At 40.2% G+C, this 15,314-nt stretch overlaps 1 protein-coding gene across 11 annotated transcripts in view; it reads left to right on the forward strand.

The window, feature by feature from the left end:
• The window catches only part of LOC140313174 (neurexin-1a-like), a 228,231-nt gene that overhangs the window by 207,931 nt on the left and 4,986 nt on the right, over positions 1-15,314 (forward strand). For 6 of the 11 annotated variants that reach the window (XM_072391175.1, XM_072391176.1, XM_072391178.1 and 3 more), the window contains one exon: positions 5,798-5,885. In XM_072391175.1, the coding sequence (XP_072247276.1) occupies positions 5,798-5,885 (88 nt within the window). The remainder of the gene's footprint in view (positions 1-5,797; positions 5,886-15,314) is intronic. The other 5 variants (XM_072391177.1, XM_072391179.1, XM_072391181.1 and 2 more) reach the window with 1 other exon arrangement.

Genomic DNA, 15,314 nt, shown 5'->3' on the forward strand with positions numbered 1-15,314 from the left:
ATGTGGGAACCAGGGGAGGAGACAGAGAGCCTGAGACCATTCTTTTTTTAATGACACTCTGATACTCAGCCTGAGGTCCACTTGCTACAACAGCTGCTTCATTTTAAATAAAGCAAAGCCTTTTCTCCCAAGGGGGGCTGCTGCTCGTAACTGAGAAAGTGCAAACAGCAGTCCACCGTGGCCAGTTTTACATCGATGCATACACAAGCAGTCAAAACAGAAAGAAGTATATACCAATTATTCAGAGTTAATTGCTTTTGAAAAATGTCACCATTCTTTAAGGAATTATTTTGTGCTGTAAAAATCACAGTATCTACAGAATGTAGTTCTCCCCAATACAGTTTTCAGAATAAGATAAAGCAAAGCAATGTTTCTAGTAATTGCCGAACGCTTTCAGTGATTGAAATCGTTTGACCTCTGGATTTGTTGTCGCTCAACCTGAAGTTGTTGGAATCAGAAAAGGGTTGAAGGCTGTTGCAAACAGGTCAGATTGATGACGAATGTTTCTAATCTGCTGTTGATTGCAAAGTTGTTTTTCGAAGCACGGCTTTGCTTGCATGACTGAACGGTGAAAATAATCACCAACTTGGTCTTGACTTCTAATTCTAGTCAGTGAATTGTTCTCCTTTATTCGTTTACTGATGTTTCTGGTTTTGAGATACTGCTGAACATAGCCTGAGTTGCTGTGACAATCTGTTGTGTCACCATGAAGCTTTGCGTCAGAGCTTTTTTGAATTATTAAAGAGAGACCCAAGAGAAGATATTAAGATGTTTTGAAAATTATAAGTATTGTATGTTAACAAATCCATTAGTGGTTTTTTTTGTATTCATTTTTTTTTTTATACAGCTTGCTGTTATGTTGATAATCCCATTTCATTGTATTTCAGCCTTGCAAGCCTGCATCAGTGTGAGTACAGGATGTTGACAGCTTGGCAGGCCAGCAGTAGGAAGAGTGTGGGCGAAGGCCAGGCAATACACTGAGCTGAACTCATAGTCTGAGAGGCCCCCACGCCTTCATTATTCAGTTGGAATCTATTGAGCATCTAAATTATTCATCAACATCGACCTAGTTCCAGGGTGCTAAGTTAGATACTTGGATGTCATCGTGCGTTCTGATAAGAGAGGCCGCTGCTGCAGTGTGATAGCTGCTATGGTTGACTATGTGCCTGGATCATAAAAAGTACTTGCCACCATTTCATTGTTACAGGCTAGTTTTGTACAGCAGAACCTTTAGGTGTGTTGCTCTCAGTGGAAGAATCGGGAGGCATTCTTCATCCTCACTCTAACCACGAGTCCTGTCCCACCACCTCCCTCTGCCTCTCACTGGCTCACTAATGATGTGTTACTGCAACACTGAAGCTTAGGACAACAAATTCCTCCCAATTAGTGTATTGTGCACACTGCAGCTCTGGTCAGATATGGACCCTAGCAGGCTGCCATCAGTGTAAATAGGTGCCAGCATGAGAAATAATGGTACATGTTCTGAGCCAGAATATATTGAGTACTACTTCTCCTGTATTTAGGGTTGGTGGCAGTTGGTGGCAGTTGCTGTACAGGCGAGATATGAATAGAATTTTTAGCACCAACATTGGCTTCAACTGGATTCTAAATGGGATTTTCTTCAAGGAATATTACCAGATAACAACACTGATGAAAATAATACAGATAAAAACATTTTGTGACTATTCTAATACGATGCCTTCTACTCCATATTTGCTTTAGTTGTAGTCAAGTTATGAAGGCTGCCAATTTTTATAAGGACCAAATGTTCACTATCAAAATATTAGTTGGGTTTAATTATTGATGTCTTGATATGATATCAATATGATAGATGACATTTGAGGAAGTTCCAACTGAGGACTTCTGTTATTCTGTAGAATGCTTGAAATAATGCACTGTTTGCGGGGAAGGAGCACGAGATAAAAAAAAATTTGGCCAAATCTGCAGGTTTGCATCCAGTTTACAGACAGTAAAAAACTTATGATTAGGCAGAACAAAGTAAATTAGTTTGGGTTTTTTTGTTCTTAATCTACCAAAAGAATCTGTTTGATAGAACAGTATAGTTCGCTTTCTGGAAAAGAACAAATACCAGATCTAAACAAGCAACAGATTATGAACACTGAGAAAATTTAAATCAATTTTAATACGGTCACTGATTAGGAAAGTAATAAAGGAAAGAGATTTGCAAAGTAAGAGTTTAGACTGAAGGTAAAGAAAGAAGGCTTACTCAGGTAAAAATACAGGCAGGCAAAAGGGAAACAACAAGCATCCTCAGTGGAATACATTTACAGGACAGCAGAGGCATGCTTTGGATAAACCCTTCAGATGCCTTCAGTGTCCTCCTGACTTTCAGCTTGTCTCCAAAGAGACATGTTGTGTGCCAGAGAGCATTCATCAAATTAGACCAGAGAGAAAACAATGTGAAAACCCACAGCAATCCATAGAGACTTGCCGACAGGTTATCACAGAGATGGTGTCTCTTGCTCTCAAGCGGCAGGGCAGCAGTACACAGCATCCTCCCTGAAGAGCAACCCTTCCCTGCCTCTCCCTCCGCAGGCCAGCATTAAGAAGGGAGAACATGCATTCAAGAGAGAAGTGTTCAAATGCACTGTATCATAGGAAAACTACCTACTCTGTGTAGTAACTACTATGGAGGAGCTGCAAGGCTGTTTGGTATCAGTAGGGAACAGATCAGTGTTTGTAGAGTTGTAGATCACCTGGTGTCCAGGATGCGACTGCTGACAAAGCTGTAGTGAGCACATGCAGAGCACGGCTCAGCCTGGACATCTCATTATGGAGGACCATTATCAATCCTCAGAGATCGAAAAGCAGCATGACAGTAAAGAAAGCACCAGGGGAACTTTGGCTGAGTCAGGCTGGAATTCCCTGGTCCGCATCACCTTTGATGGTTCAATCAGTTCACGAGCCAAGGTCAGTCAATAGCTTTACTTCTCCCAAATGTTTACCAAGATTGAATTATATTTGTACTTAACATGGTACAATCTGAAATAACACTTGAGTTTAACAGCAACATTTTCCACATACTGTGGGAACACTTGAAGTAGGTTTCACTCAATAGCACTTAGTTTTCTCCCATTTTTCCAGTGGTCTCCCCAGGTATTCTCATAGGAATGAGCTCTCTGCTGCTCTGAGCAGAGGCAGATAAATGAGCTGTGCTGTAGGTTCACCGTGGCTTCAGCACTTTACAGCTGGATTAATGAAGCTTTGCAAACCCTGAGTCTATGCTTTTAGCATTTTAGAAGTACCTTCATGAAATGAACCACAGCTACATCTTGTTTATATCCCCATCTATTGGGGCACCTTTCCTGTGAGCAGGATACCATACACCTCAATAAGCTTGACTTTCTCTGAGCGTTTTTGAAAAAAAGTAAACAAAACTGAATAAAGATTTCCTTTAAATGACAATATGTGTCATGATTTTAGTTCTAACTCACAATCACTGCATTGTCAAAACGATCACATGAATACCCAGTGACATTTAGGATATCTCCTTTAGAAAAATAAAAAGATCTCCCGAGATTTCAGTGTCCTTTTCTCGCTTCTCAGCCCAAAACTACCTGTCAGTTTTCATCACTGTGGCTAAATTGCATGGTAAGCCTCACACATAACCCACATCGAATTGTCACAGGTGAAAAAGAAGCCAAGCATTGGAGGAGGACACCATGAATTGATAATGTTATTGGATTTGAACCAGGTCATGGCCGCATCAAAATGTTGACCTACACACTAATCCTGGATGGCAGAAAGATACCCAGAAACACGTGGAGTCATTTTAGTGTTTATTTCAAGGCTCAACACATTCATTTAAAAGTATGGCCCGTTGTTGATGTTTTGATAAGATAATAGAAGTTAAACTAAATGTAGCTTTCACAATCTTTCCTTGGAGGAGGTATATGTCCATGATGATATCTTTTTGGATTTAAACTTTAAACAAGTTATTATTATTTTCATGTATTTCTAGCCTTCATTGATGATACAAAAGCAGAATGAAGCTGGAAATTGTAAACTGGATTCACAATATACCCTTAATAATAAAATCAAAGATTATCTTGTAAATAGGTAAACAAATATCCATATGTATTGAATCTTACTTGGACAGTAGGAGTCTAAAGCCTCATCATGCAGTTTTATGACCTGTTTGAGGAAACCGATACATAATCATGAAAACCTCAGCTTAGGTTATCCTACAGGAAGTTAACCTACATCTAGTAGACTCACATCACACTGTTTCCTCTTCTAAACTTGCAAATAAAACTGAGGGACAGTGTTGAAGAGGGAATGAGAGAAGAAGAGGGAGGCGAGAGGGAGAATAAGAGCGGAAAGTTGGGACAACGAGAGAAGCAGTATTGATTCCTTGATTCCCGTATTTCTGCCAGTGAGTGCAGAGTGTCAAGATCTCCCGCCAGGAAAAACAAATCACACAGCAAAAGTGATGGATGTTGCACTCTAGGATCTGGCGGTGTTGCCATCTGGATGGCCGACACTGTATATCAGCCTCTTGCACAGCAAATTAAATTTACATTTGGACGGCTTCCCCAGGCCTCACACTTCACAGATGCACCAAAACAGCCCTCCACCACAGCACCCTTAATGGGTTTGATCTATCATTCCCAGGTCTATTATGTAAAGATGATGTTGGCCCATGTTCAGAATGTCAAAATGATGTTACAGTCACAATAAAATCACATTATGTGCAGCCAAATGGATGTTCAGCAAAATGACATCACCTTTAATTTCCTGAATATGAGTCAATGCTAATCCAACTTGCAGATGTTTTGATGCGCAAACAAGAGTGACATAAGAGCACAAATTTAATAACAGCCGAAATCCATCATAATTTTTGGAACCCGATGCATTCCTAACCCCTTTTTCTTATTCTGTCAAAAATAAAGACCCAAGAGTATGAAAAAGCATGTGGAGCATTAAATGAGGATAAGGACCGTTGTTTTGTTTTTTTTAACAAAATGGATATGTAGAAGTGCAAAGCTAAATTTATGACAGCAGTTTATTCTGCTTAGCAGCACTCCAATACCAAAACTCTAACCTGGCCCTGAAGAGCCTGCCATGCTTAAATGAAATGACCTTTAACGCAGAGCTGATCAAATGGCCTGAGGCAAGACTATAAAAGAACATTGCAGTGGAATGTTTTACAGTGCGCTTTTTTTCTGGGCTTTTGTTTGCCCTTTCCCATTTTACTAGAGGATAAAATGTATAATGTTTGGCAGGTGAAGGAGTGCCCTGAGAACAATCTAAAATGGATTTGGTCTTAGCATAGATATGTCAGCAGAATGATGATTTTGGTTGCTTATTTTGTAAAAGAGATACTGATTAACATTGAAAGAAATGCAGAAAATATTGATTTAAAGCTATGCTGCTCTGTTCTTTGTTTGCCTTTTTTAAGCTTTCATGGCCAGTTGTCCTCTAAATGTCAGAGGTGTTTCAAGACCGCTCTTAACAATCCCTTAAAGGGCTTCGCACAGCCACATACTGAGACACAAATTGAGCATGCTAGTTGACTATTGTGCTGTGAACTTCAGCCTCTACTCTTCCCCAATAATCAGATCTCATTTCTGTAAGGATACCGTTGCCTGAAAAGCAGCTGCTGCTGCACCAGGCAGCATGTGGCCGTGTTGACAGATGAATCCAGCAGCCAAACAAGGGTAGCTGTCTGGAAACACTTCTGTTGGTAGTTTTGAGTGAGAATACACTTACCTCATTGATGCAGCTAAAGTATTTTGTGCCCTCACCTCTCCACTGTGTACCTCTCTCTTTTCAGACAACTGACGACTTGCTGGTGGCTTCAGCCGAGTGTCCGAGCGATGATGAGGACATTGATCCCTGTGAGCCGAGCTCAGGTGGGTTAGGTTAGTCATCTCTTTTTTATTCTACTTCTCTCTCTGTGTGTCATTGTGTCTTTGTGTCATTGTCCACCCCCCACCACAACACTACAGGCTAACTCACTGTGTTCAAAGTAGTAGATTGGAGTTGTAGTTAAAGCTTGAACACTTCTCAGAGCTATAGTTCTTCTGGCTACCGCTGACTACACGATATTGCGAGCTATCCATTATTTCAGTCTATGATTTTCATAGATTTTTCAATTCAGTGTGCAAGTATGTGAAATAGAAAGGCAGTGGAAATGATGAAAATAAGGTTTTTTTTATGTCAATTTGTGACCGCAGCATGAATAGTTTCAATGTGTCCACACCAAAAGGAGTTATTCTCTCCCACAGAGGACTCTGCTCCTGAACTGACACCTTGTTCGTAACTTATTTACATGACCGTGTGGTCAATTTGCAGAATCGCTACCTCTTGAGTGGCTTTGCTTTACCCAAAGAAGGATTGAGCAGCTTCGTTGCATTTTCATCCAATCAGCTGCCTTATCTGAGCACCATTGCATTTCAGGATGGCAACTTAAAGAGACAGGAGCTAAAACAAGTATTTCAGGCAGAAGGAGACAAGAGGCATTCGTATCCCACTATAGGGAAAAACATTTTTTCTTATGATTAAAGAATGCTGCCTAATCCGATTCTGACCCCAAATAGAATTATAAACCTGTAACTAAGCACAATGTGGGCTAACAGCAAATCACATTTGGGTTTGAGGGAAGAAGATGTACTTAGTATTACTTTCAAAAGTCTCTAATAAGATGTTTCATTCATACAAAACGTGTGTATTATCGACAATGTCAGGGACACAGTGTTTTTCACTAGACCCGGGGCTCCTTGGCAAGATAACTCAACTCTTGTGGTTTGCTGCAAGTTTGAAGAGTTTCATGTTAGCATCTCCCTCATCATTTATTTAATTGATTTAGAAGCCCAGTAGCTATTGTTTTGTGGCTTTCACTCCTGTCAAGCTTTAACTTACAACATACACATTTGTTTTTTTGTATGTTGTCAGGACAAAAATCTCCCTGAGAGTTGCATGCATAACTGAAACTCTACACTGCTTCAGGTGTTTTGTATGCATGAAAGCACCTGTTATTGCTGTTTTTAATTGGGCACCTACAGTATCTGCCTTCATCTGTGCATGGCATTTGTTCACTTGCAAACATGGGAGTTCTCAGGGACGTGTATAAACATTAGGTGTAATTATAAAACCCACATGACTCTAACACATAATACACAAAGAGTGTAAACCCAGAGGGGAATGTGCCAGGGCAGATTTTTGCAGATGTGTAGAAGGTCCCCACTGTTGTTAATTAAATTCTACAGCGGGCAGTGGGAGTTCATCCTGTTGCTCATGTTCCATGGTTCACTATAGCTGCACTTAACTTCCCTTGGAGATTGTAATTGAGGTACACGTGAGGTTTTACACTGAAAAAAAAAAAAAAAGAAAAGAAAAAGAAAAAAAGAAACAAACTTATTTTGGTCGATGACTTTGTGTGTTGAAGAGCCCAGATGAATTAAAAATAAAGAGGCACTTATTGTTTCTCCAGAAGAGTTTAGAAATACTGCTTCTCAGCATCACTCTGACAAATTGTAAATCTGTTTGTTCCCTGCAATGCCTCCAAAACTTTTAATCTCTTCTCTTGCCACACATGGAGGGCAATTAAGTCTAGCCCTAGTCTCTGCCTATGAAAAGAGGAATTTTCAAATGCAGTCTGAAGTGATGTGAAGCAGAGAGAACAATTAAGTCCAAACTCAAGGCTCCCCACTCCATTTAAATGTGCTATTGATCAGTATGTGGTCATAAAGCCCTCACTAAATTAATGTCTTGCCCACAGGAAAGACTATCAGCTTTCTAGTCTGTCTCTTTTCCTGTTCTTCAGGCCTTTGGCTAGCAGTATTAGCTTTTTCCACGTTTACTCTGTTCCTTTAATGTTAATACTGCACGTAAGGGTGATAAGGACAACATGTTAATGGGTACTTCCATGTAATTCTACGACCTCAGGCAAATACCATGCACAGGAGATTGGGCTGAGTACTCATTTACACAAGCAGCTTGCGTTATCATATTCTTTGACAAGGGCATCTGCCAAAACATCAGTTACAAACTATGATGGTTTGCAACGCGCCCTCCCAGTGCAAAGTATCGCTCTCCTTCTGTGCTCACTGAAGGGGATTTGACACCAGAGCTGTGGGCTCCCAGGGTGGCAGCTGTCTAACACCCTATCCTGATTAATATCTACATTCAGACTGATTCACATGCTCTGCCAGGCACTCACCACATCTCAGATAGGGCTGCTGTGCATAAAGACCTGCATCCACAGTCACTGATTAAGGAGTACTTTCTCATATTACTGTTGAGCCAACACCTTTAATGACACCAACAATATAGAATATTCCATGCCACACCTTCACTGTCAGTTCTCTTTGTTAAGTCAAAGCAGAAACCACAAGCTCACTCTCAATATCTCTTCCCATGTTAAACTTGCACTCCTGCTCACAACCCCATGTATGGATGCACCGCTGTAATGTTGATGCATAAGTGATCCCAAGAGGAGAGCTCTGAAACAGACCATTATGTGAGCTATCTGTGGTCCAAGGCCAGCTCTAGATCATTTTGTATCTCACTGGAGTCTTACCCTCCGGCAGTCGCTATCAGCCATTGAAAGACATGAATTGGGTAAACGTACTTATTGCCAAGCTTTATTACCCTTACTTCCGGAAAGCACGGAAAGCCAGCAGTACCAGCAGAGCTTATCACCCGGCAGGACTTAGATTAGATCACACTGCACCAAATTGAATCTTCCCCCTTGGTTCAGGAAACCTCAGAGGAATACACAGGCTCATGATGCTGCAACATGTCTGATTTGTAATGGGGGGGTTTCAGGGTTCAGGAGTGTGCAAAGTCTCTGCAGTTGAGCTTTCAGCAGAATATAATTTCAGCCACAATTACAAGAGCACAAAATGCTCCTATCTGGGTAATGTTTTGTATGAAAAACTGTTAAGCAAACTAAAGTGTGCCAAGGGCTTTACGTTCCATATGATCTCATCTCTTCTTCGTAGAAAAGTAACAAAATACATGCAAATAATTTGCATGATGACCTACCTTTCTTTTAGGGGCAATTTTGATGCTACATAAATAGTGAACAAAAGTCAGACGTGTAGTTTAAAGGAGTCCTACACATTTCTGCCTGAAAAAAATTGCTCATTTATATGAAGTGCTGGCCAATCATCTGGACAAAATATAGATGTGAACTTTGCTGTGTGAAAATAGCCCTGTGAGCACTCGGGAGACCACGGCTTGCACTGATTTTCCAGTGCCAAACTCAGTCTTCATGGGGTTGTTGCAGAGCTGCGTGGGTCCAGATTGAGAGGCTGCCTCTTACCTACCTGCTTCATTTCATTGGCGTCATGCGGGCCGCTGATGGGGGGGCAGCTGCTGCACAGTGATCCATATCCAAGGTTACATGGATACTTCCTGCAACTACCTTTGTTCCACGTAATTTGTTTCTTCTCCTCTAAGCTCGTCCTCCATATAAGTCAAATTCTAATCAACAAATTCGAATGCATTCTATCCGTTTTACTCAACTTTTTTTGGTTGGAATAAATATACACTGTTATTCAGAAATAGATGAGGTGTTAAAGGTTTTTTTTGTGATCATTTCAATTTTCGCAGTAATTTGTGAGCCTATCATTTGGTTCTTATACAATATACACTGATTATCAAGAATATTATTCTTTAACTTCATTTACTGGGTTTCTTTTCTTTTAGATATTTTTGATTGATTTCTTGCAGCGAGTTATACAAAAATATGAATCATGGGCGTTCAGTTTGAAGGAAGCTGGAAACAGCTTGCTGTTTATTTTACCAAAGCATAAGAACAAGACTGGTTAATACCAGTATTGATTATATTAGTATTATTGATTAATTAAACGTCTACATTGTTTTAATAATACATGTGATACTATTGTGATTTAATACCAGCTGACAAAAACTGCAGTGTTATTGTTCGAACAAATCCTCCGTCTCTAATTCTGAGACAAAATGCTCAATAAACAAAGAGGAATTTGTCTTATGATAGTATGTTTTGAAGATTTCCATCCATATCACAATGATGTTGTTGTTAACCCTTTTGGCCATGATAATTGTGCATTGAAAATCTAAAATCATGGCTGACCTACTTAGTACATAAACGTTGCTTGTTTACCAAAATGTAACCAACAAATTAAATGGGTGTTACCACTCCCACAATTATGTGTCAGAATGGCCAAACTGCACCCACCAGAAGGTGCCTCATTATCCATTTTGATCAGTGATCAACAGAGAGCAACCTGCATTACATCGGTGTTGTTCTGCAATATGTAAAAGAACACTTGTGAAATCCCTTCCAGGGTCATTGCTTCAAAGAATAATTTGAACCAATGACGTTGTCCTCTGTAACCAAGTAGTTTTTACGTTGTAAATCGAAATGAAATATCACTGCAAAGAAAAGTCAAGCAGCCACAGCGTCAGAGAAGACCCGCGTATTCTGGGAAGGCCACTACCAGCTCCTCCACCATCATTGAAACTGAAGCTATTCTTTTAAAGCTGACAGACAGTGAATGACGGTGAGCAAATGCAGAAGTTTTTACTTCTTCTGATGTGATGCTCACGATTCATAATTGATCGATGTAATGCTATTTTTTCCGCTGTCCTTAAAAAACAATCTTAGTTCTATACTTAAATGAATGTTATTTGAGTATAAACGTCATCAGACCTCAAACTGAAAAAATTATGAAGGGAAGAAGAAAGACATTTTCCTTGCTCCTGACAGAATACTCAATGTTTCTCCTCTGATCTTTTGATTCTCTGATCCCAGCCTCTCTCTAGTTTCCCTCTTTTGCACTGAATTCGCCAAAGTAGAATTATATCACCTCACATAGGATTGCGTGCATCAGATGGATGTGTATCTTTTATATGTTTGGACTTTTTCAAATTTTCTACTATTCCACTATCATTCATTTTACAATAGGCACTCACACGAAATACAATTTGTATGAAAGTAATAGGGTCCTTTACACACATACCAGCAGCTTCTGCGTGTTTGACGAGACACACTCCTCTGCATTTTACAATAATATTTCAGTGCCTTTACTCTCAGCTACGGTAGCCTGTGAATTGCCCAAAGGCAGGTCAAGGTTAATCATCTCCAGTTTCCTGCTCACTCTATGCTCTCTCATAATTTTCTATCCTCAAGCATTCTGCAGTGACATTAGTGGCTACTAATGTGTTTGACATTTGTTTTAATAGATTTAATTTATGGGTGTGGAAACAATACATAGAGTAAACCAATAAATCAAACAGCAAATGAATACTCTGTTTAACCTAGTGGCTGTGACTGGAATGCACCCAGCCAGGAGGAAAAAAAAATAGAGTAAATTATTATTTTAAAAGTAGCTGTGGCATTAATGAAACATTAAGAGCACTGAAGCACTGGCTTCAGAGGTCAGTGCCCATATTTAATAGTTATTCAATCATACCCAGCTGGAGCTCTGGGTGTTGTTTTCTTCCTTTGCTGAATAGAGTGATGTTCACCTTCTGTGTGCTTGCTCAGCTGCTGATAGCTGAGATAGTTAAACCAATAAAAATAACTTTTCAAATCTGGATGCCCATTCAGCAATCACATTTAGCCATTAAACTTTCGTTTTTAAAATTTTTTTCTATACTTTGGCAGAGTCTTTCAAGTCTTTTTCTTTCTACATTCTATTTTAAACTAAATGCCTTCTGAGAGAAAACAGGATTTCACACTCACTGTCAGTCTTTCTCTTTACTGATCCCACCATATTTATATTTTCAGTTATTCTTATTTTCCTACCACACATCTTTTGGAGGGGTGACATTGATGCTAACACAATGTGCCTCTTTATAAGTCATAAGCAGGGTATGAACGTTCGACCATGAAAAGAAAAGTGGCCCAGCCAAAGGTCAGTTATGGTAAAAAAAAAAGAAACTCAAGGCTTGAAAATAATTCATGGTTATCCAATCAGTTGTTCTCCCGAGAACATTAATCATATAAAGTTGCTGAATGGTTACAATATGTTGAAAAGTCATAACTACATATTTTCAACTTTAATGTGATTCCCAAAGTAGATTATGCTACGTCAATTTTAGAATTTCTTTTGGAGAGGTTTTTGATTACATAATAAGTGCTTCTTCATGTCCGTAGTTTGCATTTGTGTCAAAATGCATTGAATTAAGAGTTTTATTCTTATCTTTTGCAGCAAAATAATATTTAGCTTTAGTGTAATCTTGCCACATAATACCATAATACATAGCTGCAGACCCACTGTATATACTGCAAATATAGAGCCTCAGAAAGAGTAACCTGACACTTTAAGAATCTGATCAAGAGATAAACCCTAGACTTTCAAGTCAAGTTAGCTTTGTCCTCTTTTTTCATCTCGCCGTCTTTAGCGGAACCCCTCTGGGCAAAGGCTTAAAAAGTACCGTACCTGTAACTGGGCTAAATCAAACACCTTTTAATAATTCCCCCTCCATTTCATGCTCACTCAGCTCTCAGCTCATCATCCGCCATCAGCATGAGCAGAGCCACTTCAGACTCACACACATGCTATCATGAGGCATACTGCCAGCATGTCTCAAGTACAGGATGGCTTGCATCATTTCTTGAGGACGCTTAGATAATTAAAGAGGGAGGAGGGATTTCATAAATGTTTTCTCTCTTCTGCAGTTGATACAGTGACCAGTCTCCAGACTGATCCCCTACAATATGACAGCTCTGACAGCTCATGATTATGGCTGGATATGTGAAATAAGAGGATGGTGTAACAGTAATCTGGCTGAATACCAGCAATGTGTCATCAAGCAAGCCAACTAAGCCTGGGCTGATCTGAAAGCAACCTACAGGCACACCTACTTACGCTCACAAAGATGCATGATGCACCACTCGTGTTTGAAAGCTACTGCAGGTTGCAGAGGGCAACTTATTATTTATTTATTATTATTATATTTTATTATTTATTCTTTGAATTGTTTTGTCTGAAATGTAAATGCAGCGTTGCCATAGTGATCAATTTATTGAAAAGCCTCATCCCTATCCTCTCCAAATCAACTCTTTTGACCAAGTAACACTGACAGTTAATGAAAGGTCAAGCCCAGTCGGTCCATTCAATGTATCCTGAGTAGTTCTGGTAGCTCCATTACCTCTCAACAGGCCTGACAAACACACCTGAAGCACCCTCCCTCTCCCCCTCCATTATGCATCTTCCTTCATCCATGGCCTCATCAACCTGCCCAGTCTGTTACAAATTACCAAACAAATGAACCCTCTCGCTGGAGACAAATGAGGAAAAATGGTCTTTGAAGAGAACTATTTATTCAAATCCCAGCTGACAGGGTGGAATCTCTGATCCCATTTCTCTTCTTGAGTGCAAACAGCAAAAAAGAAGTGAAGGGGAAGGGGAAAAAAAGAAGGGGAATCACATCAGGCTTTCAAACGACATGTTACTTAATATCTTTGCCAGGCAAGCTCATATATCCATACTGAAGAATCCTGTGAGATTAAAAGAAAAGATGCTATCAAATAAACCCTGCAGCGGATGGACACTTGAAGTCAAAGCAATCTCAGCCTTCCCATCTTCTCTTTGTATGGTCAATCTTAGTCTTAGCCAGGCTGCTTCTTTTGTTACACCAATGTTTGTGCATCAAGGTCATGTATAAAATCCTCTTTGACAGTTTGTTTCAAATGTTTCATTATGCTTCTCTTCCTGAGCAGCCTCTGCTGACGGCAAATGATTTGTGAGCAAATGAAACAATAAATGTTGTGCTTCTAAAGAAAACAGAAGGACTTTACACTCGCCTGGATGTGATGCTGTAATTTAAGTCTCACACTAGGATAAGATGAAGAGGAGAAAATTATTTTGGTAGCTTTTACACAACTGCAATCCTTCAAAAGTTAACCCCCCTGAGTTTACCTCCATTGCTTCACAAGTGCACCCCTGCTGTGCTGCCATGAAGCCCAGTGCCACTTTAAGGTCATTTTCCCCATGTCTAATTTTACCCTTGGGCACGCTCGAGTAGAGTGTATGAGAGCAGCCATCATTTTAAACACTTGTTTCAGGCGCTATTTCTTTCTCAGATTATGTGCCTTCATTCTGAGGTGATAGAGTGCTAATGAACAGACAGGCAGATGCAATTTGCCTGTGGTCCTTATGAGGCTTTCTTGAAGGCCTTTTGGCGAACACATCACTTTGCCTGAGCTCGACTTGAGGGAAAGCGGGTCACGATGCTCTCCTCGGCTCATGAGTAACAAATGAAGTGCATCATGAGGTATATGAGGTAATCTAGTGAACAATGGAAGATCCCATCAGATGGCTGTTTGACAAATACTGCTGAGACTAACTGTGAGCTAATAAGCTGTAATAAATGTTGATCATTCTAGACACACAAAAAACACACAGTACCGGGTTGAATGCAGTGTTAATTCTTTAAGTAGTGGTCACTGTTCAGCAATCTTAGTCAAGATAATAAGTGGAATTTTCCTGGAAAGAATTAGAATAAATGATCACACGTCCTATATTTTCCTTAAGTTTATTTTTTTCCTACTTTGCCAGTAATGAAAGAAAAATTGTGGTCAGTTGATTGAGGGTTTAAAGTCTTTGTGTGAACGCAGCCTGTGGGGAGCCAATCAACAGATCAAGGCAGGAGGAAATAACAAAGCCCAGAGCTGGAGGTGTTAGATCACACAAGCACACTGGTACTTTAGTCACATGGCCCGCCCCTGAGCCTCAATCTGCAATATCAAGTTGAGCCTCCTGAACTCTTCCAACTCTGTCAACTCAGCGCAGGAGCCACAAATGCCTCATATAAAAACCCTGAGTTGTAGATAGAGGGCTTTTTTTCTACTATCGATCCACTATGTTATCCTCATTTCCACCTTTTCACTCAAAAAGCATAGATGGCAAATATGAAAATAACTCACCGTAAATGCCCGCACAACGACTTGCTGGGGACGAGTCAACCAGTGGCTGTCGCCCACGAGGCGAGGGCATTCTTCACACCTGTCTGCAAGGATAAGTGGGCTTGTCACAAGCGGAGCTAATCTGTTGCAACGTTCAGTCACACTCAATCCCCTAGTGGAACTCTGCGCTCGTCCTTGAATGTCTGCTGGCACTGGAAGCATACTTGGTCTGCTGATCAGTCCAACCATGAAGGAAAACATGTCAATGAAGAGCAGCGGTATCACCTCTCCTTACAGACACCGTAGAGGACTTTTGCCCTTTACAGCTAACACTTATTATGGCCTTTAGTCTTGCATGGACAAGATAAACAATGAAACAGACATATCTGCCATCTATGTGGGTAATTAGCTACCATTTCCCTATTCCCAGCATTGCCTGTTTAAACAT

This window comes from Leuresthes tenuis, unplaced genomic scaffold (assembly GCF_036924035.1).
Source record: "Leuresthes tenuis unplaced genomic scaffold, fLeuTen1.0.hap1 SCAF_8, whole genome shotgun sequence".
NCBI classification, from domain to species: Eukaryota; Metazoa; Chordata; class Actinopteri; order Atheriniformes; family Atherinopsidae; genus Leuresthes; species Leuresthes tenuis.